The sequence below is a fragment of the Orcinus orca genome, chromosome 7 (genome assembly GCF_937001465.1).
Source record: "Orcinus orca chromosome 7, mOrcOrc1.1, whole genome shotgun sequence".
Taxonomy (NCBI): domain Eukaryota; kingdom Metazoa; phylum Chordata; class Mammalia; order Artiodactyla; family Delphinidae; genus Orcinus; species Orcinus orca.
In genome coordinates, this window is record NC_064565.1 from 31503261 (window position 1) to 31527931 (window position 24671).

A 24671-nucleotide genomic window follows, 5' to 3' on the forward strand; every position below is an offset into this window, starting at 1 on the left:
TTTGGTCACGAGGCATGTGGGATCTCAGCTCCCCAACCAGGGATCAAACCTGCACCCCCTGCATTGGAAGGTGAAGTCTTAACCACTGGACCACTAGGGAAATCCCTGTTATAGTCACATTTCTCTTTTTGATTTCTCAATAAAACTTTCTACACATTTACACTTTTCATGGGTTCCCATGTTAAAATCTATAGACAAGGATTTACCATATTGGACATAATCCACAGTCTTAATCTTTAATTTAAGATTTTCAATGTTTGTTACAAACCCAGCACGAGGATCTAAAGACAGGTCCCTGGGAAACTTCAGTCTTTTGCTAACCAGTATAGTAGGGTATAAGCCATTGAGTTTGGATACTTCAATGATCCTTTTTTCTGTGTCAGACCAATAGAGGTTTTTTCCAATCCAATCGACAGCAAGTGCACTGGGGACAGCTGTGTTATGCACTACCTAACAAAATAAGAATTTTAAAAGTTAACAGTGTAAATGCCTAGAATAAGAACTAAGCAATTGCTTCTTGATTTTTTTCAGAGATACAGAATTGTATTTAAACATTTGAAATGGGATTTAGATAAGCACAAAACATAGAACAATTTACCTAATAAAATTACTTACTTGTTTATGAGGAATTACCCAATATGTAATCAGACCCCTAGAAATTCCATAAAGGTTTAAGAAAGAAACACCAAAATAAAAGGCTCTTGGATGGTTACACAGTTGTTTATCACATTTTCATTAGAGTTTCCTTCTCCTCTCAAAATTTTGGGCAAAAATTCTATCACAGGCAGAGACACACAAGCACAAAAATTTATTGATGTTATTTATTAATAACAGGTTCTTGGGGAGATACCAATAGCATTCACCACTCCCCCAACTGTTCTTGCCCTATTTAAATTATCTACTACAAAGAGAGGAAAAAATACAAGCAAGAACATACATTAAGTATTTCACCCAACCAAAGGGAAGTAAAAATATACTCATTCAACTGCTGTGCTCAATTGTAACCTATGTCAATATCAAATATAATAAGGATATAGGCTTTGTATGCACAAATATGCTGCATATAAAATAACCAATAGCAGTTATTCTGAACTCCCTGTACCCAACCTACTGATTGTTTTGGCGTTTTATATATATATACATTACAAGGTTTCATTAATATTTTCAAAACTGATTGCTTCCACCAAAGCTTTCTATACAATATTATAGATGGCTACAAAAAAAGTTAAAGTAATTGAGTTCTATCTACTTGAATTTGAACTTCTTTATAATACATTTTACTACATATATACAGTGCAAATAATTTTATTTTAAAACTCAAGTTAGCATAGAAATGGTGCGAAGTAGTTCATATCTATAAGGTGACACGTGTTTAATTACGATGCTGCCTACTCAGAACATTCATGATTTTACACAAATGCATTCAACTAATTCCATCTATAGCAGGTTAATTTTAATAGTGCTATAAGTTCAATCTACAGTCTAATAATTATTTTTTTCAACTACAAATTCTCAGGGTCAACATTTTCTTTTATATAAATCAACACAATCGAATCTCAGGCACTAATCATTCAAGCCTTAAGCATCCATCACATTTTCTAGGGTTGTGAATAAGGTTTCAAATTTTATTTATTCAATTTGATTTTTACCTTATTGCAAGTAATAGTGTCATAATGAAACATAAGGATAAAAACCTCCAATTTCATATTTAAAGTATATATTAACCTACACTGTACAAACGTGAAATTCAAACCAACCTAATACATTTCTATGAGTTGCATCATTACCATCAAATAACATTTTCTATTCAATTCAATCACACACAAAAAATATTGAATAATCCCATCATTGTAATATGTAATTACCTTAATATCACTTCCATTTAAACACATTCTGTTTATGCGACTGCCATTGGGTCGACTAGAATCAATCCAATAGATAAATTCTTCTCTGTAATCAAAGTCTATACCAATAACATTGTTTAATCCCTAAAAATAAAAAAGAGTATGTTGGAATAATAGTTAATAGAAATTGTTTTAAAATGATTAAGGAATTCATAAGAATCAGTATTTCCCTTTGAATCTAAGTAGTTACAGTTTTACAATAAATAGCATTTGTGAAAATACCAATTCTTTATAAAAGCATTATATATTTACATTTTTTCTACACCATACACTTAAGATGTTACATAATTTATTGTATTTGAAAATATTTTCCAAGTAGGAAAAATTTTGGAATGTTTATAGCTAATGGTTTAAGTAAATAGCCAGTAACGTGGAAAAAAATGCTTTTAGAGAGATAAAGGAAAAGAGTCTCACTTTAAGTTAATATTAAATATAAATTTGATGCCATTATGAGTATACATCTAAATGGGAAAGGTAGACGACCCCCAATAATTTAAGATGAGCTCTTGATAGATATGTGATGAAAGTCAGAAAAGAAGGTTTAAAAATTTTACTTTCCCTAAAAGCCTTTGTCTCAACAACATAGCAACATTCTCTTTTTTTCTCATGCTTCAAGTAGCCCATTAGGCAATACAGTGCCATATTAGAATTTAAAAGTTAAAACCTTAGGTGAGTATTTGACCAAAGAGGAACTAGGTAGTCAACATCTTTTTATTCCACATGGTAGAAATGTGAGGAAATCCCTCCCTTCAGACTCACAATTAATGCATTTTTTAGCAGGTAACAAAATTGAACATGAATTCAGCTGATGGGTTTCTGGATACTACAGTTCTTTGGTTTGGCAGTTCCACTGTTTCAGTGATTTGATTTGAGGATTGTACATCACGATCTGAGAATTTTCCTAGCTGTTGAGTTTTCCAAATGATTGCTTAGGGATTGGTTTAATTCTGACCTATTGTTACTGCTCAGAGATTTACTACTCCAATGGACTAACAAAACTTGGATCAAGATTTCAATTGTGTTAACTTGCTTTAAGAGTTGAATATTTTATTAATATATAAACTCGTGCTAAAAAATAATTGACACCATAGACACTTGGCAAAGCCCCAGAGATCTTTGTCATATCTCTGTATCTGATGTAAGCTTTTTACATCAATATTCACCCTGAAGTTGTCGTTGTCTCAAATTGTTTTAGGGGTAGCTTAAGAGTACTTATAGTCCTATAAGTAAGGATTAGCATCTTCAAGGAGATAGTTTTGTTTGTTTGTTTATTTTGTGGTTTGCTTCGGTTTGGTTTGGGGAGGGATGGTTGTTCCCAATTCTGAGTTCTGTTTCCACATCTATACTCAGAATTCAAAATTTTATAATAACACTGAATCAGAGATATATAATTTTTTTTTATAAAACTCAGGCCAAAGCTAAATTAGTGCTGTCCAGATTTTATTTCTTTCCAATGATCTCCAAGACTAAGGATGACCTATGTATCACTATTTGCAACAACTCAGAGAAGGTTCTTGCAAATACTGATTTTTTCTTCTCTTAGCCAGGCTAAATTCTAGCAGTGATGGTGTTAAAATCATAGGTTCAAATCTTATGCTTTTATTTGGCTTAAAAGGAGCAATCTCCTTTTCTTCAGCTCTAGATTATAAAGTTAACCTGCAATCACTTAACCCCACTATGCCCAGATGAATAAATGCAAGTATAAGTCTTACTGACAGCATCACTAATCAAGAATAATGATTATAAATGCTAAAAAAAATGCAACTAATATTCAGTCTCAGATTCAAAAGATTCATTAATTATTCATTCACACCCTAATAACTGGAGAACTACTTAACTAAATACATGTAAGCATTCATATCTAAGAAGTCATCTATGCACAATCAAGGTTCTAAAATATAAACAGAATGGATTCCAAGTTCTGTAGAGGGTTTAATAAATTCATTTCAGTGGTAGTCTACAGGGCTTCCCTGGTGGCGCAGTGGTTGAGAGTCCGCCTGCTGATGCAGGGGCCACGGGTTCATGCCCCGGTCCGGGAAGATCCCACATGCTGCGGAGCGGCTAGGCCCGTGAGCCATGGCCACTGAGCCTGCGCATCCGGAGCCTGTGCTCCGCAATGGGAGAGGCCACAACAGTGAGAGGCCCGCGTACCGCAAAAAAAAAAAAAAAGTAGTAGTCTACAATATTCTTTCTGTTCAAATGCTTTTCTCACTGGAAGAATAGGTAAATGGGTTAGGGTTCTGTGATGGCCTGGCAATTCAGATAGGTATATTAGACCTCTATAGGGAAAAGGTGGGAGAGAAAGTTGTCTCTGACCTTAGCAAAGATTCACCCACAATCCCCAGTCATGGCAGAATTATCCTATTCCTTTCTTTACAATAATCAATTTAGATAATGAAAATATATTCCAAATTTAGCAAGTCAACTACAATAAATTAAAGCCGTGAATGCAGAGAAATTGAAGGTCTGAATTCTGACATATCTTTCCAGCCAAACTGGTCATTTTTCTACAGCTTTACCCTTAATCCCTTCAGAAAAGAGTGTAAAGCTCTCTCTACAGAATCATATACAAGGAACATTAAAACAGCCAAGGGCATGGTCAAAATAATGTCTAAAAACTAGAGTCATCCCAGCGGTTTCAGAGCTGAAAATTGGTTTCATCAAAATCCTATTTGCTTCTTTTATTTCTGTGGCTGAAGATTTGCACCCTTTGGTTCAAGACGATTAATTTAGGAAATTGTGTTTTGTTTCTCTATACAATTTTACTGGAATAAAAGTCACTGCTAGAATTGAATTGGATAACATATTGGAAAGCTACTTGATTAATTTTCATTTCTAAAATCCATGTTATTAAAGTACATTTTCTGAATGTGTTGTACGAATTTAAGTTATAGCTGTCTTAGCTACAACTATGTTTTAGAATATATAGGGTAAAAACATTCTACCAGTAGTTACAATTTTATGCTATAAAACTTCATGAGATTGTTACTAAATACGATAAAGAGAATAAAATTTAAGATATTAGGATAAATTGTTCTTCCTAATTATTTACACACAGAATTCCCAAATAATTAAGGCACAGATGTTGTCTTTTCATTTATTTTTGACTGAGAGAAAATGTGGAGAAACAATTACTGCTATTTTCTACTTCACTCTGCATATGTAGACAAAATCTTTGAGGAAGAAATTGGTTTTTACCACCTTGAACTCCTTGAAAATTTCTGTAATGCCATGATGAAATTGTGGTTAAAAATAAGTTTCCTAACAAAAATGACATATTTCAAGCAGCCCACAAGCAGAACTTTAAGGCTTGTCTTTAGTTTCTTGGGTCTTTACATCCTTACTCCGTGGTCACCACTAACAAATGCTCTCCAAAGACACAGGTGTTCAGGGTCCTTGTGCATTTCCTTATCTTCCTCACTACCTCCTTATTTCCATAAACTGCACTAAGAAACTGTTTGAAATTCATCCCCACTTATGTACTAGTGATTGGCAATAGTCTACAGTTATATCACCAGGAAAAAAACACTATAACAATGTAAGCATTAAAATGGTTTGGCTGTATGAAATAGACTTACATCATGCGTGGAGATAAAAATCATTTTGGTCCCTTAAGAACAATCCCTGATAATGTATTAGCCATGAAAGACAAAAAAAAAAAAAAAAAAAAAAAAAGGATAGCAGTAGAAATGTCTTGAGCCACAGGGTTGGAAAATAAAGCAAGGAGCTACCACTGAAGCTCTGTTATAGTTCTTTCTTGAAGATCATAAATATTGTTGCTATATTAGTTAAATTTGTGGTTCAGCTGAGCTTATAGAGTATTCTAAAAAGAAAACTGTCTCACTTTGAGATAGCACAGTCTAAAAGGGAGAAATGCTAAAAACAAAAGAAAGCAAAACAAAAAACTTATTAAAGAGAAAATAAACACGTCCCATTTCCAGAGACTATACAAGAAAATCAATAGCTTGCACACCTAACTTGGAAGGTCTAGAAAGGGTATGGAGAAATATACTTAAGAGAAAGAGGTAATTTTCAATATTTTGTAAGTTTGATATATGCTTAAAGTTATACTGCACTGGAAAAAAATAAATTAATGCAGAAAACCATTTGGGAAACGAACACTTTTCCATTTTAAAGCAGTTATGTAAATTTAAACTATCTCCCTATGGGTATTACTCATCTCTTAAAGAAATAGTCATTTAATTCTTATATTTTAAATAGACTTCTGTTTAGTTTTTACAAACAACATGAAAATATTTTGTACTTTACCCAATCTCTTAAGGTACATAATTAGAGAAAGAGGCAGTATGAAACAGTGGGTATTTGTGGCACACTCCAAACTCAAGAGCAAGAATCTAAACCTCACAGACATTCCTGAATAAGACAAGTATGTATGTGGTAAGCACACGGAAAGTTTGAGGATGCTGGTGAATTAAGAGCACGGGCATAAATCACAGTGGCAGCTGCTACCCAGCTTGGATTGTGTCCATTCAGGGATGTGAACCCAGAAATGCTACACCTTCCTATTTTTTCATGAGTAGCCAGAAATCTGGATTTTCATGTGAAACTTTAATTTTCAATTTGTGACTTAGAAGCTGCAAAATCCAATTCTGTGGGGAATAGTAAACATCACACTTGCTAATGAATATCTGCACTTAAAGTAAGACTAAATTCTTAAGCAATATGAATGAAACTCTAACTATAGCAATGGAGGTACCCAGGAGTGAGTGGAAAATTATCTTTAGTTAAGTATTCTTTATGTTGCTGAAAAATCAACACATGAATGGACTTCTTCATCTAATGCCTAGTGCTGGCATAAACATACTACAAGAACAAGAAATATCTTTATTTTTGGCACACTTGTTCTAGAGAGTGCTATCACATATTCATGTCACTATTGCACAGTTTGGGGTAAAGAGAAATTTGCAGCAGGACAGATACAAGCCACATCTTTCCAAAGAAGCTACTTCTGACGATCAAAGATATGCTAAAACTAACTGTGATTTCTCTAGTCAATGTAATAATCAGTCTAGTTTTAATGATTTGATTTTATGCTTTCACTGCAGACTGGGAGGGAAAAAAAAATTTGAGGGAAGCAATTCACATTTCCATCCTGTCATAAATGGAAATCATTCCTTTCATCTCAGATAGTATATATGAGTAAATTCTGACAACAGAACTTAAGCAACAAAATGGATCAGTAGCCCAGATTCTCTTGAAGTAGGTGGGTTGAGGGATGAAAAGGGTAAGGCTGAATATATGCACCTCATAACCTTTTAACCATGACTGGATTATAATCGTACTTTTGCTCCCTAGCTAATTCCAAATTTTAAAGGCTAAGGATCATCAATCCCATATTATTCCTTAGTTCTAAGAACAGAAACTTGAGGTTCTGGAAAAGATGTTTATTTTTAAATCCCAAGGGCTGTGGGGCTGGGGGGACAATCTGGGTAATGCACAACTACCTTAAAAGAGAATTTTATACCTTCCCTAGTCTAGCTGTTCTTAAGAGAGTTTTTTTTCCTTGCATTAGCTATGGTTTGCATCTTCTACTTTCTTGGATATGGTGTGATGTCACAAGTTGGAGGCATCACCTGGACAATTCAAACAGAACAAAGTTTATGGCAATCTTATATGCATACATGCATGGATCCCTGAATACATGCTTCAGAAGTACTAATTATGAGGTATTGCTACAGCTCTAATGCATATCTAGAGTGACTGTATTAAATACTATCAAATCATCATGGAAATGTCATACCTGTTTTAAAAGTGTGTAGTTGGAACCATCAGTGCTAATTTTCCTTATCTCATGATGATCAGCAAGAATTAGAAAAGGTTCTTCATCTAAATACCAAGACAAGAAACATATTAGACTTTAGTATTTATGGTTTTCAACTCTGCTTAGTCTCAGTTTAGTTACTACAGCGATGCAAGTTCAAATGCAGTGCCCTCTGGTAGATTAATGGTTAAAAAATTCTTCCTGAGCACCTCTACTGATAACAATATGAAAAGAAAGCAGATGCCTGTGCAGTACAGAAAATCTAGACAATTCCAAATCCCTCTCTTTCCCTCAGTCTTCTTGAATATTAAATTATCTAATTTATTTGAAATTAGTAGAAAACACCTGCTGTTAAAATCTTATTTTTTGTTGTTCCTTTTTTTTAAATTGGAATATAGTTGATTTCCAATGTTGTGTTAACTTGAGGTATACAGCAAAGTGAATCAGTTATACATATACAATATATCCACTTTTTTTTTTAGATTCTTTTCCCATATAGGTCATTACAGAGTATTGAGCAGAGTTCCCTGTGCTATACAGCAGGTTCTTACTAGTTATCTACTTTACATATAGTAGTGTGTACATGTCAATCCCAATCTCTCAAATGGTACAAATGAACTTATTTACAAAACAGAAATAGAGGCACAGATGTAGAAAACAAACCTACGGTTACCAGGGGGAAAGGGGTGGAGGGAAGGATAGAAATCTTATTTTTAAATGAATTTCAGAGAAGGATAATCTGCACCTATCTTAGAAACCTACAGTACAGCTAAACATTCCTATAACCAGAAAATTCTTTCTTGATAATCAAATAACCAGCTTATGCTCTCAGAATAACTTCAGTGAAAACCAAGAATTTCACTGCCTACATACACGTTTTTCATCTGCCTGGAAGCTTCTCTTAAGTAAGAGTCTATTTCCTTCTTATTTGTCCAACATGCTTTAGTATATTATTTGTTCTAGAATCTAGGAAAGATAATAAAAATAATCTAACCATGCTTCATATATGTAAAGATCAAACTCCTTTTAAACATCTTTGTTTCTAAGATGCATTCATACACTTAGATGCCTCGTAAGCAAATTTAATGTCAGCATAGATTAGAAAAAAACAATGAAAAAGGTAGCCACTTTACATGATTAAATGAGGACTTTATTGTAAATCATTTATTGTTATAGAGTTATTGTCCTGTTTATGTTCAAATTATTTGAATTATTATTATGAATAATATTATTTGAATTATTATTCAAATTATTTGATTTGAATTATTATGATGTTCAAATTTATGTTCAAACTTATTACTTTCTTCCTTTCAGCCTTTAGTTTTACAGTATATGTATAATACATAGGGCACTGTACTCTGTTTTAGCATACTCTGTGTCAGAGATTAGAAATGTGTGTCACAGATGCTCGACATCACCTTCTACCAGTGATGGCAGCACCTCTAATCATTCCAGTCTTCCTGTTGAGGTTAAATAGAGACTCAGAACCCTACTCAAAAGAGTTGTCTCTCAAGTTAAAGTTGCTTTGCCCTCCTATCGATATAGTTCTACATTCATAAATGTTATTAATCAGTTATGTTCTACCTCAATACTTAGGCAGTTCTGTTCTTTACAACTTAAATTGTAAGACCTGAAATTTGAAACTCCTAGAGGAAAACAGAGAGAAAAATCGCCTTTACACTGGTCTTGGAAATGACTGTTTGCCTATGACACCAAAAACACAAACAACAAAAGCAAAAATCATCAATGGGGACTACATCAAACAAAAAAGCTTCTGCAAAGGAAAAGAAACAATCGGGACTTCCCTGGTGGTGCAGTGGTTAAGAATCCGCCTGCCAATGCAGGGGACACAGGTTCAATCCCGGGTCCAGGAAGATCCCACACTCTGTGGAGCAACTAAGCTCGCAAGCCACAACTACTGAGCCCTCATGCTGCAACTACTGAAGCCCACGTGCCTAGAGCCAGTGCTGCACAACAAGAGAAGCCACCACAATGAGAAGCCCGCGCACCACAACGAAGAGTAGCCCTGCTTGCTTCAACCAGAGAAAGCCTGTGCGCAGCAATGGAGACCCAACACAGCCAAAACTAAATAAATTAATTTTAAAAAAGAATTGACTATTAAGGAAAGTTTAGAAGAAAAAAAAATAAACAATCAACATAATGAAAAGGCAACCTATGGGATGGGAGAAAATACTTGCAAATAATATATCTGATAAGGGGTTAATATCCAAAATATATAAATAACTCATACAAATCAATAACAAAAAATAAACAATCTATTAAAAAATGGGCAGAGGAACTGAACAGACATTTTTCCAAAGAAAGCATACAGATGGCCAATAGGCACATGAAAAGGGGCTAAACATCTCTGAACATCAGGGAAATGCAAATCGAAACCATAATGATATATCACCTCACACCTGTTAGAATGGCTGTCACCAAAATGACAAGAGATAAATGTTGGCAGTGACTGAAGAAAAGACAAACCTTGTGCTCTTTTGGTTGGAATGTAAGTTGGTGCAACCACTACCGAAAACAGAATGGAGGTTGCTCAAAAAATTAATAATAGAACTGCCATCCAGCAATCTCACTCCTGGGTATATATCCAAAGGATGTGAAAATAGTATATCAAAGCTATATCTGTACTCCCAAATTTATTGTAGCATTATTCACAATAGCCGAGACATGGAAACAACCTAAGTGTCCATCAACAGATGAATGGGATCTGTATAGCCATGAAAAAGAATAAAATCCTGCCATTTGAGACAACATGGATGGTGCTTGAAGAATTATGCTAAGTGAAACAAGTCAAACAGAGAAAGACAAATACTCTATGATATCACTTATAGGTGGAATCTAAAAAAGCCAAACTCATTGAAACAGAGTAGAATAGTAGTTACCAAGGTTTGCATGGTGGGGAACATGTGGAGATGTTGGTTAAAGAGTACAAACTTTCAGTTGGAAGATGAATAGGTTCTGGGGGTCTGATGCACTACATTGTGATTATAGATAACTACACTGTACTACACACTTGAAAGTTGCTAAGAGAGTAGATCTTAAATGTTCTAACCACAAAAAAGCAGTGGTAATTATGTGAAGTGATGGAGATGTTAGCTACTACTACCATGGTAATCATATTACTGTATATAAGTATATCAAGTGAATGCATTGTATTACCTTAATGTTACACAATGTTATAGGTTAATTATATGTCAATAAATTTTGGGGAAAATATCTAGCCTCCCTTTAGCAAAAGATTTATTATTCAGGGACACTCATATTTATATTAAAATTGTTGTTAGTTTCTATTTATTACTTTTAATGGAAAACCACTATATCATGGATACATGATGTAACAAGACCCAAATAAATGATTAGCATTCACCTCCTTTTCATAATCCTTTGTGAAAAGTTTAAAGTAATGGAAACACTAACTAGTTTTTAGATTTTATCTTTTCTTCTTATCCCATGTCACTAAATGAATGATGTAGTAAGCAGTGAGCTGGCAAAAAAAAAAAAAAAGTAGGCTGGCAAATAAAACAATGGGCTCCAAATAATACACAAATTTATTCAGAGACGGACATTCCAAGAATAAGTGAGTGGAATGAAAAACTGAAAAGAGTTATTTTTCTCCATAATGTGCATAATTTTAACCAGTTAAAAAACTAACTTTTAAATTCCTATCCCTTTTATTTATTTTATGAAAGTAGATGAGAAAAATCTAGTTTTTTTTTTTTTTTTGCGGTATGCGGGCCTCTCACTGTTGTGGCCCCTCCCGTTGCGGAGCACAGGCTCCGGATGCGCAGGCTCAGCAGCCATGGCTCACGGGCCCAGCCGCTCCGCAGCATGTGGGATCCTCCCAGACCGGGGCATGAACCCGCGTCCCCTGCATCGGCAGGTGGACTCTCAACCACTGCGCCACCAGGGAAGCCCAAACATCTAGTTTTTTAAATGTTGTTCAACATAAATGTATATGTATAGCATACGGCAATGCTATTTAATTGATTATACTCAATATCACAGTAAGAGGAATAGAAACATATTATGCACCATTTTCTGCCCATTTTAAGTTATTATTATATATTACTTTGTATCATTTTAATGTTTGATTTTCTCCCCTGATGAATCATAATTTGTTTTAATATTTTATTGAATTTTCTAATTCACAAATCAAACACACTGCTTGAAATAAACAGAAGTTTAATAATACTTGTTGAATCACTGGAAGAATTCAAATAGTCTTATATTCCTGATTTTTTGTTATTGTTGTCATCATTATTACTATTATTATTACTGACCCGTTTTTCTCCTTGGCACACATATATGAGTGTGTGTATGGTGTAGGGGAGAAGGAAAAAAAATATTAGGACGCTGTCACAACAGGCTCTTTAATAGCCTTGGCCAAACCTGCTCCCAAGAACCTGTGATACAGGAAGCAGTGCTAGATATAGTTTTTACTTGTTCTCAAAATCTAGAAAACACTTAATAATTCACAGGACCACACTGGAATGGTACTAAAAACAGAGCAGTGTGTGGACAACATGCAATATCAGAGTGACAAATTTCCATATCAAGGTAAGTAGAGGAGAATTTTGACTTCTTAGAAACAGCAATGAGGAATGAATTCAACAAGAATAGCTACAAAATCAGATCCATATGTGTAACTGAGGCTGACTCAGTGGACAAGTTCAATTCGATACCTGAGAGTGATTTGCAGCCATTTGGGTTATCAGGTTGTATTTCATATCCATCTGTACAGAGGCACCTGTAGGTCCCATATGTATTGATGCATTGCTGGCTACACGGAAAGCCCAAAGAGCATTCATCAACGTCTACACATGTTTTACCATCATCCTTCAGTTGAAATCCAGGCCAGCATTTGCACTGGAGAATGAAAAACAAGCATAATAAATTCATATCATTGTCACTGTCTCTTGCTATTGGATATCCATTTAGCGTGATTCAAGCAAGAAAATCAGTTAATAATAGATAATGCCAAGTCTTTCTGTCCCCCAGAAATTAAACTTTAATAAGAACTACATATATTACATACAGTTTAAGTTAAAAAAGGATTCTCTCAAATATCATCATTTGATCTTCTGAGGTTGACAAGATTACAAAAGCTAACCAACATAAATCAGCAAACCATGTTGGCTAGAGAATGGCAAGGAAAACAAAACTAAACCATCAGCTTCTTCTGTATTTTTTTTTCTATTGCATTATATTGTGTTTTTAGAAGACTTTAATAATCATAAGGATTAACCCTTAAGTGGAGCTCTGAGAATTACTAATATTGTCACGTATGTTATTTCATTAGAGTCTTAACAGAAATCTATAATATAGGCACTATTATTAGTTAACCCATGAGAAACCCAGAGGCACAAAGGTGAAATTGTGTAGATAAAGCCAGAAGGAGAGCTGATTCTCTCTGTAATTTTTAACAAATAATAAGGCTCAATTAATATTTATTGCCAGGGTCTGAGTCCTTAACCAAATATGATGTCTGGAGAAATAATAAAATTAACATAGTTTCCCCTTCATAATTAAATCAATGTGCATCATCAAATCATTTTTTTTCCATCATCTCTATCATGTTCTATATGACCCTCTAATGATTATGTAATATTTACTAACTGGCATATCAGTTCTCAGTACAATGTCATACCATATATGTCTTTGCATTCCTGAAAATAAAAAGGGGCGGTGATTGGTCTTTCAGTTTTATATTCAGTCCCTGTCAAGTAGCATACGGAATTATAATTATACAACACGAACCTTAATTGGCCAGATGATTGTGAACATGTTAACCTTCACCAAGACTATTTAGTGGCCTTTGAATAAAAGAACTTGTGAGTACTGAATAGGATAGTGAATTAGGTAGGAACTCTTAAGTTGTCAAGAAAAACTAGTATTCAAGAATTATTCATAGTAAACATTTGCGCCTTTGTATCTATTGGGAAAATATTAGAGAGAGATATGTGCTTATTATTAAATAATGAGCAAACAATTAATTGAGGGGTAGAATTTTTTTAAGTACAAAAAATGGTGTTCATTATGTGGAGGAGAAGGAGCATCAACTTCACCTGAAAGTGCTCAAAAGATAAATGAATATCATTTTTTTTTTTTTTTTTTTTTTTGCAGTATGCGGGCCTCTCACTATTGCGGCCTCTCCCGTTGTGGAGCACAGGCTCTGGACGCGCAGGCTCAGCGGCCATGGCTCACGGGCCCAGCTGCTCCGCGGCATGTGGGATCTTCCCGGACCGGGGCACGAACCTGTGTCCCCTGCATCGGCAGGCGGACTCTCAACCACTGCGCCACCAGGGAAGCCCTGAATATCTTTTTCTAAGTCCTTTAACAAGAAACAAATCTCTTTAAGCTCTTAGCACTTTTATCATTAACAATTTACACCAATATTTATCTAATAATCCTAAGATTATTAGATACAATAATAATCCTAAGATTATAAAGAATTTTTTGTAATCCCCAGAATCCACTAGCAAGCCAGCAAATCAAAGCAAAATCCACAACTTAATTTTCCAAATTCTCCTCATAATATTTGAGCCTGTGACAATATTACTTTTTTTTTTTTTTTTTTCGGTACGCGGGCCTCTCACTGTTGTGGCCTCTCCCGTTGCAGAGCACAGGCTCCGGATGCGCAGGCTCAGCGGCCATGGCTCCCGGGCCCAGCCGCTCCGCGGCATGTGGGATCTTCCCGGACCGGGGCACGAACCCGTGTCCCCTGCATCGGCAGGCGGACTCTCAACCACTGCGCCACCAGGGAAGCCCAATATTACTTTTTTTGAGAAGACTCATCCTACTACCTGATGAGGAAGTCAGGGGAATTGGTGTTTATCCTATGTCAAAAAAAAAAAAAAAAATAGAGAAATGCTAAATGTCACTGAAATATATACTTAAAAGTAGTTAAAATGATAAATTTTATGTTGTATATTTTACCACACTTAAAAAAATAAATAAATTTTTCAAAAACAAAACTGAAAAGCTACAAAAAGATATCACTGAAAAGAACTGGAAATCAGACATGTGATCATGTGGAACCCAGAGACACATAAGCAGACACAGGGTATAGTTGAATTCAAGGGGCGCTTCAGGACAGGTGAAAGGACATTTTATAGAATGCATTAAATTCCTCTCAAAAAGAGTACTATGAAAAGAAATAGTGTCCGAATTCTAATATGGCTTCTGAAAATTACTTTGAATGGCTAATGTCAGGCTTATAGAACTACTATATTAAATAGTCAGTTTGGATAAAAACATATTTGTGGAAAATTAATTTCTTGAAGGTAAAAGTTACCAAATGCAATGAACATTTCTGCAAACAAATGAAATTAGGATGTTTAAGGTGTAGAGTAAGTATTTTTAATGTGTTTATTAAAAGAGAAGATTTTTTTAAAAGATAATATCCTCCCCAGTCTTGTTAACCTTGTTTTAACAAAAACATTTTTTGCTCCCAAATAATTAAAAGGCATTTATGGGAAATTCTACTAACCTAACATTCATAAATTGAATGAAAAAATAATAATCATTTGTGTCAGAGATATAAGATGAGAGATTCATCTATATTTAATAAAAAAAAATTTAAAAATGTTTCATTTTCACTTAAAAAGAAAATTTTTATGAAAGTGAGATATATATATTCAATGTCATATTAATATTTCTCATAATCAAGAACTATTTCAAATTGTCTTGATTTATATTAATTTTTATAGAGAAACATATAGCTACCAGAAACAAATATAGCTATCCAAAGTTTTCCTATTACATTCAGAAAAATTTGCAGCTTTTTAGTGATATTTTAAAATACTGGTTATCTTATACACATTAAAATTTATTTATCTCCCAAAAGTACATTTATTTTCACATGGTAAGTTACCATTCCATCCAAATAAGATTCTTGCTTAGTTGTGTTATTACTCCCTTTTGAATAGTTAAATCAATTGTATTTGTTTTACAGCAAATTGTTCATAGTCCAGAAGGTCTAAATTTTGCTTTTATAAGCAATTTTCATTTTATTGCAGAATTTGAAGGAGGAGTTGTCATGTTCTGCTGATAATGTAATGAGAAATAGTTTACTGGATAGTTTTCCCCATTCTCTGAAAAAGAGAAACCCACCAGCTAACACTTTTTTCCCCAAATAGATAAGCATTTTGTTGTATATAACATTTTTTATTCAATCTCCTATAAATAAATTGTCAGAAATATAACATATTATATATATGTTTTAAAATGACATATATAATATAAATATAACATATATATCAACACAATATATAAAATATTTGTTTTGAATCTTTGCTTATATCTCTTATTTATGATTCTCATCCTAGCTCCTTTCATTTTTGAACTGGTCTTGCTTCCCCCAGTAGATGTTTTATTTTATTCATTAGTTTTTTGTTTTGTTTTGTTTGTTTGTTTTTTGCGGTACGCGGGCCTCTCACTGTTGTGGCCTCTCCCGTTGCGGAGCACAGGCTCTGGACGCGCAGGCTCGGTGGCCATGGCTCATGGGCCTAGCCGCTCCGCGGCATGTGGGATCTTCCCAGTCCGGGGCACAAACCCGTATCCTCTGCATCGGCAGGCGGACTCTCAACCACTGCGCCACCAGGGAAGCCCTATTCATTAGTTTTGACATGTTTGTATATTAAGGAACATTATCCACTGCAATTTTGTCAGGTATCATATACATTGCCTTTTGAATAATTAAACAGTTTGTCTCTTTTACCTAGAATTCTCATTTCATTCTATGACTCCTTCAGAGAAGTCAGAAAATAATTATATTTTAAAGGTATCAATAAACAATTATTTCTCTGTGAGGAATCTTATAAAGTAATTAAAATAGTATGATTTATCATGGCTTTCTGAGTGAGATTTACTTCTACCAAAACTAGTTTTCCAAATATGGAATCTCTGGGCACTCAGTATTTCTTACATGCAGGCATTAAAAAAAAATTACACTGTACTTTTGATGTTATGTCAAAAGGTGACTATTCCATATTCTATAATTTTTAGATTTTACCACCAAGATTATGACAGATTAAAAATATACACAGGATAAACACAAATCTACTTTGAAATTTAAATTTTAGACAGATAGATGGATAGATATACATTCTATATGATAAGAATAGATTATTTATAACATGACAAAATTTAAACTATTACCTTTAATAATTCTATAATACATTCCCTGACTTTTTTGGAAACATTTCTATATTGATTGTACATAAATCACCAATAACATTTTTTCTGCTTCATTGGGTTTCAAAACCGTTACTGCCAAAATTAATTACCTCATATATACTCATCACATTAAGAGCTGTTGTTTGGTGAATTTACCATTAGATAGAACTGACTTGTCATAGAATATCAAGGCTGTCAAGGAAAAACTGAAGCATCTTTGTAATACACACTTTTTTTTTTTCTCTAGCATCTTTTAAAGAAAGTCACTTAGTTCCAACTGAAATACTTTTAGATGAGAGAAATTTGGCAACTCATTCCAATGTAGAGAATTCTAATGTTCAAAAAGTCTTTCTTATACAGAATCTGCTTCCCAACTCCTATTTCCAACATTTGAAACAACTCAGAAAGGTATGCTCCCTATTCCAGTACTTCATATATTTAAATACAACTGACTAGCCATTTTTCTCTTGGTAAAACTTCTTCCAAAGGTGTGTTTTCCAGACCCCCTTATGCCACTGGCTGTACAAATGGGGATACAGTACAGTTTGTCAAGGTTCCTCTTAAAGTGTCATGTCCATAAATATACACAGTACCCCAGGTATGTTCTGATCAGTGCAGAACTCAGTAGAACAAAATCTGAACTCTGTACTACTCCTAACTGGATTAGACTGCCTCTGTGGTTCGTAAAAGCCATGTCCTTTTGCTGATTCATACAGAGCTATTGTCCAGTTAAAAACACTAATTTCCAGCTGAATTGCTTTTACTGAGGTTTTCCCACATTTACATAATGGATTTTAACCTAATGCACCACTTCAATATTATTTTTTGTATGCATCTTCCGTTCCAACATATTGAAACAGAGATGTTTTCAAAAGCTATTTGTGTCAATCAATTTTGTCAGTGAATCACATTCTTCAGGAAAATGGGACTAACAAAAAGCAATTAGAATGTTAGGCATGATTTATTTTTAGTGTACCTGCACTCAGTCCTAATAATTCATGTGCTCTGTTTTTTTTCTTCCTGTTTATATGAAAAAATATTGTATTCTCCAGTGTTGTGGTACATAAATGATTAGCCCATTCCACTTCAAGGATGTATGAGAGGGGAAACGAAGGAAGCAACGGGAATTTAAGAGAGTTGCATAAACATTTATGCAGCTATTAACAGCAGTTACCTTCCTCAAACACTGGTCGTCCTTTGCTTTTTTCTTTATGATCAGCATTTATTAGAAAACATTTTGATTTTTTTGTCTCCATGAGTATATTCTCACAATTTATATACCACACTATTATTATGGTTTGCACACACAGAAACTCTCCATTTAAATAGTTTTAACTAATGATATTATAATGACTTTAAGTTTTACAGCTATATTGGATGAAATCATTTTTATTGCCCCAAATTCTAACCTGTCAGATGATTTTCTGTCTTTGATGCGTGCCTACCTTATAACTGGCTGGAAGGTCCTGACAATCTTGAGAACATCCACTGACTTTCCTACTCAAGCATTCATTTACATGGCAGTTTCTTTCATCTGATCCATCACCACAGTCATCCTTATTGTCACAAAGACCTTCACTGGGAATGCACCTGCCATTTTTGCACATAAAAAATGAACTGTTGCATGACTGTTCTGGAAAAAGAAAATAAAACAAATGGAACATAAAGAGCATGCCATTGTTTTATACTACAATTGTTGAATACATTCACAAATATGATGACTTGTCTGTCAAAAATTATAGTAAATATATGTACATATAAAATGCTTTATATTCAGTGTAATATTTTATACATGAAGAAAATCAAGGGCAAACTGTACTTTCATGTTCAACACACCGCAAATCTAGCTTTACATTGAAATTTAACAATCAAAATAAGCACCTATACTAAAATTAATGGAGTATTTCTGTCTTCATCTATACTGTGAAGAATGAGTTCAAAAGTGTAATGATAGCTTGACATTTCCCACAAGCCAAAAGTCTCCGAGAAATTATACGTCACTAAAAATTAAGAATCTGGAATAGCTAGATATTCCTAAGTTCTTTTTCTTCCTGGATATATAACATTGATATTTTTAAGTCCAGGCATAAAAAAGATACTTGCGGTAAATTATAGTTGTCACAAATATAGCTATAGAAAGGAGTTCAAGTTTTGCAGCTACTCACAATCTGATGATTTAAACATTACTCATTACCATACATGATAAAAGAATGCCTATTAACATGTAAACTACATGAGAAAAAAAGTAATTGGGTTTATTCTAAAATGTATAACTATGTATTCAATCTTTGGAATAGTAAAGTGTAAAATAGACCAAGTTTGGCTATGTATATATTTCTGTTCAAATGATATGCAATTTATTTCATTTTGCCTAAGTCTGAATAATATTGACTCTATTTCAGTAAATCTCAATTTCTTTTATGATTAAATTTTCAAGTAGGTCCATACAAGAAAATTATCCTCACATAAAATAATATATTAAGAAAAAATGACTTCTTTAAAGGAGGAGGATGATGAATTCATCTGGTTCATTGCCACAAATCTTCATATTTGGGGCACAGACTTACACTTCTATAACTAGCTCCAAAACAAAGTTGGTTACTAGGATCCTGCATGGTATCAATAGAAGCATCACATGCTTAATTATTTGCATTTCCTCTCACTGAATATTATATGAGACTAAAAAACAGAGTCACAATATTGCCTTAAAAAAACAAATTTTGGAATAAACATAGTATTATATATTTTCTGTACCTGCACTTTTACACTTTGGGTTTATAGGTGCTTCATCAGAATGGTCTGGGCAGTCAAAGTCTCCATCACACTGCCACTGAGTATTTAAAAGACATCGTCCATCAGCACAACTAAATTCTTCGGCATTGCACTGTCGGTATCCTGGAGACAAAGAAACATTCCAATTCATATAACAAATATTCATTAAAACTTTATTTCATAATGTACACTAAACTTAATTAACCATGTGAGTTACCCAGGCCTCTTATGGGAAATGTTTCTCATTTCTTTCTAGGGCAGTTACAATAATTGCAAGAGATATTTGTGGTTGGAAGTAGGATTAAAGTCCAGAAAACAAAGTTGGAAACGAGGCACTCTTATTTTGTTTCTAAGTAAGGAAACAAGAATGCAACACAAGTATACAACCTCTGTTCACTTATTATCTGTATCCTAAAGATTTCCTTTAGAATGGAAAACAAAATGAAAGCTACTCAAAATTATTTTCAAGACTAAGCTTGGTTAGGTACAGTACTAGAACATATGGATGAACTGATTCTGGGTTATAATAATAATTTTCAGAAGCTATAATGTCACGTTTATGTTTGGGAAGCAGCATTAAAAGTGTAAAGAAATTGTTAAAATGAGAAAATTAAAATCCAATTCATAGAGCAATAAGCACAAAACTGTTGTAATTATCCTACATATTGATTCTTAGAGGCATTAAAAGGCTTTGTTCAAAACACAGTATCCATCAATCAGTTGTTAATGTTCATATCTAAGCTGGTTTGTAAGTAAAACTCATTTGATTTTGAATATTATGAAGTTTTAGATTGGTTTTTTTCCAGAGTTTGTTAACAATAAAAAATGTCATTTCTATTATAAACTTTCTGGTAAATGTAGGCAAATATTTTACTTTTGAAGAGAGAATGTAAGATTTTTATGGTTTAAAAATAAAATTTCAGCAGAAAAAAAGATTCAACAATGATTATGTAATTGAGATGTTTATCATATTGCATGGCAAAACTAGATAGCTCTAAAATATCCCCAGTTTCCCTAGTATTCCTTCCCACCCTCTCATTCTTCACTAGTTTCTCCTCTTCACTCAATACATATGTTCAAATCTCTCCTAGTCCAATAACAACAAAATCCATCCACATAACTCTTAACAAGACATGTCCCTTCTTCCCTGCTCAGTGAAGTCCCTACTCAATCTTCCTTTCACTTACTTACCTCTTTGCTCTCACTTACTTTCATTCATTAAAGTCTCATTTCTGCAACATCTACCTGCTGAAATTCCTCTCAGAGCTAATAAATATCAAGTGACAGTTGGTAAATTCACAGGTGTCTCTGGCTCCTACCTGCTTCACTGTCCTCCAGTGCTTGATGCTGTTGTCCATACTACCTTGGAAATAGTTTCCTGACTTAATATTCATAATCCACTCTCCCAGGCTTCTTTCTAACTTTGCTTTTGCTATTCCCTTTTCACCCTCTTTCTGTATAAAGTTTTCTTCTGTTCTACTCTAAAATGTTACAGGGTAAGCCCTTATTTCAGTCTTCAGTATATGGTTTTCCCCTTTTCCTTTCTACAGTGTTGGGTATTATCATTCTTTGTCATATTTTGAGTATCACCCTTATGCTGATGGCCACCAGGTTAATATTATTTGTCCTGATAATACTCTAGAACTAAATTTTCAAACACTCACTATACAGCTTCATGTGATTGTCTGATTAACACTTCATATTCAAAATGTCCAAAATTAATTATTTGTTACATTTCTTCTCCCACACCAGCAAAACTGCCCCTTAACCTCATTCTAAAGCTCATTAACAGCAACACCATCCTCCAAGTCATCCAAGCTAGAGATTCTACTTTATCCTCCATCTGTAACTGATAGATGCTGCATAGGGAGGGCAAAGGGAAGCTAAATCTACTACGTTTCATAGGTATGTGTGGATTTCACAGCTTTTCATTTTATATTTATTCATGTATACATTTAAATATTTTACAAAAATACTATGTTCACATATTTCAATATCAACTGGGAATTTTTAATATACTAATTTTTATCACAAAAGTTATATATGTGTTCATATATAAATTATATAGATATGATGGTTAGATAAATATATATGTGACAAGATAAATTTCATAATAATAACATTAAATTTTAACAAGTAAATACATGTATAAAAAGATAAAACAAAAGAAAAATGTTAAGTATCTAGATTCTCTGATAGCTGTGAACTGTATTCTTTTTTCCTCACTCAAATATTGATTTGGCTGTAAGACTGAACTAACCAGCTATATATTGTCTTTAAAATAAAAGGTATTTCAAAGTACTTAAAACCAAACACATTTTTATCAACATTTTCCAGTGTGGTTCTTGATAAGAATACACTACAACAAGTAGGCATAATTTTCAAATAGGTGTGCAATTATGGTAGAGTTTAAAGAGGTTATATGTGGTGTGTCTATATTACTGAAGTTACATGTTCTTAGTGAGATTAAGAAATGTATTTCTTTGTTTTTGTTATTTATTTATATATTCCTGGAGTCATTTTAAAAGACTGTTACTCAGCCTGAGAATTTTCTCCATGAAAAGTTTATATATACTTACCACACTGCAGTGACTCATCAGAGCCATCTCCACAGTCATCATCATGGTCACAAACGAATTGCTTGGGAATGCATACTTTATTATGGCACATGAAAGCATTTTCATCACATGTGTTATTGGGAGCTAAGAAAGACATCACAAGAAATTAAGTTAGATGAGCACCGATTTTATCTTCCCCTACTTTATGAGTTTGGGAAATGTATGTTATTGTACTCAACACACTCAATAATTCAAGGTTATTTAAAAAAGGAAACTTAGCTAAACATTCAATATATCAATTAATAATATATATTAATATATGTATTTCATTATAAGTAGTATTTGAATATATGAATATAAATATATATAATTCAAAGTTTTAGTGTTAATATGTTCAACAATTCTAGAGTGACCTTGAAATTTCAGGCCATTTAGCAATTTGTAAGTTTGCCGAAGGATGAATTCAAAGGTTCATATGTGATAAAAAATCACTCAACTATAATAATGTGGCTGGGTTTTTTCTCTCCTCATGCTTGTAGTAAAGCTAGTAAAGTGATAAAAACCTGTTTCTTTGTGAAAAATGGACCTGAAAAGACCACCAAGTGCTAATGCTCATGATGGAAGTGAAAAGAAAATCAAAAGGGCTAAGAAAGTTACTGTTTTCAAGAGGAAGATAAAACTTTGGGGTGACTTCAATGGGGTCTTAAAATAGGTTAAGATCTATGGTGAGATGAGCCCAACCATAAGTACCACACTAAATTAGGAATATCGATCCATAAAATGGAACTTCAATCCTTTTGGAATACTGATCCATGAAAGTATTCTCTAGCAAGGGTCTTAACCAGCAGGAAAAATGGCTGATTAAAATGTGCAGTAAAACTTCAGCTGACTCGTACAGAGGAAATAAGCTTTAATAGTATATGTATAGCATCATAGAAGTTTGATCATTTAAATATTTTAATTACTTTTCTTACATGGAAAGGGTAAATGCTATGATATGACTCAAGGTTTGGGATAGTTCAAATGTTAAGAATCTGCTATATGATGGATGTTAACTAAGCTTGTTGTGGTAACCATTTTGTAATAAGATATAAGCATATCAAATCACTATGTTGCACACCTAAAACTAACACAATATTTTAGGTCAATTATATCTTAATTTTTTTTAAGTGAAAGCAAAAAGAATCCTCTACATGTTATTACAGTACACTGGAAAGGGGGAGGCTTTGCAAAAAGTTGCTCTTCAACTCATATTTTATTCTAAGGAAACTATTTACCTTCTTGGTGCATCTGTTTATTTATCTGTTTAATGAGGATAATAAAACCTATCTGATAAATTTTCTGCAAGAACTAGATAAGATATATGAAGCAGATCGGCTCATTTTAGGTACTCAGTACATTCTTAGTTGCTGTTTCAATTCCTATCTATACAACAATTATCTTTGGAAGATCCCCAAAAGCACTTCACCGAGATACCGTGGAAATTCAATAATGTAAATAAAAGCACCTACCAAAATAACTGATGTATAATGGGCACTTGAAAAAATTTACATGCCTTCCAATCTCTCCCCTTCATGTCTTAATAGGCACTTTGCTCTACCTAGAACACTTCTCTTTCTTCTCTTTTTCCTTCACAACTGAGATAACGTTATTACTTTTCTTGAAATCCTTCCATGAGACTTCTAAGGTTTTTTACACAATATTTATTTGTGATGACCTAGTATCTTTTCTATGTATCATTCTGACACTTAAGTTATTATAATTATTCTTTTACATGCTTATCAGCTCCCGATCCCCAAACTGCCCCACACTACATGAAAAAAGGAAATCTGCTTTCAAAACTCAGTAATGACTAAAAAGAGACATGAGCAGGTGAAACAAAAAGAATTACTTAAATTTAATCAAGTGTAACTAATTTTAAACAAATTTATTTTCAAAAATGATACAGAAGCCACATAGGAGCAGCATTCAAAACTGCCCATTATAATCAGAGTAAAATTCAGTTACTAATCACTACGCTAACTTTTAACTGTGTGACAGCTTATATAACTCAAGTGAATTATGCCAATTCTAATGCATGAATTATTCTTTAAGATACTAAGCAACAGGGGCTTATTTGGAATTAATGCTTTCATGTCACTTCAGTACAATTTGTTGTATTTTAACATAATTTACTTAATAGCACCCATGTGGTCCAGAAGTGTTAATATGTGTCCTGGAGCATTAACTTGCTACAATAGCAACAGTATACAGGGACCATCTGGATCCCTGAATTGATGCATAATCCTTTATTATGTAGCCCTCAGTGGCCCCATTGACCTTTACAGGCACACATATCAGTTTCAAGATCAAACTGATTTATTCTACAATAGCATGAGCTCTGTGCACACAAGCCTGCCTCAAAGTCTTCTTTTTCCTTCTCTGCTTTAAATATCCCCCATATACACACACCCACATATA

General features: G+C 33.6%; 1 protein-coding gene across 1 annotated transcript in view; it reads right to left on the minus strand.

Annotated features, from left to right (window-relative positions):
• LRP1B (LDL receptor related protein 1B) overlaps nt 1-24671 on the minus strand; it is a 1810989-nt gene that overhangs the window by 241545 nt on the left and 1544773 nt on the right. Inside the window, exons 53-59 of the mRNA XM_049711954.1 lie at nt 22233-22355; nt 19636-19776; nt 18327-18514; nt 12387-12570; nt 7666-7751; nt 1866-1988; nt 269-450 (exon numbers count right to left, since the gene is read on the minus strand). Of these exons, the coding sequence (XP_049567911.1) occupies nt 269-450; nt 1866-1988; nt 7666-7751; nt 12387-12570; nt 18327-18514; nt 19636-19776; nt 22233-22355 (1027 nt within the window). The remainder of the gene's footprint in view (nt 1-268; nt 451-1865; nt 1989-7665; nt 7752-12386; nt 12571-18326; nt 18515-19635; nt 19777-22232; nt 22356-24671) is intronic.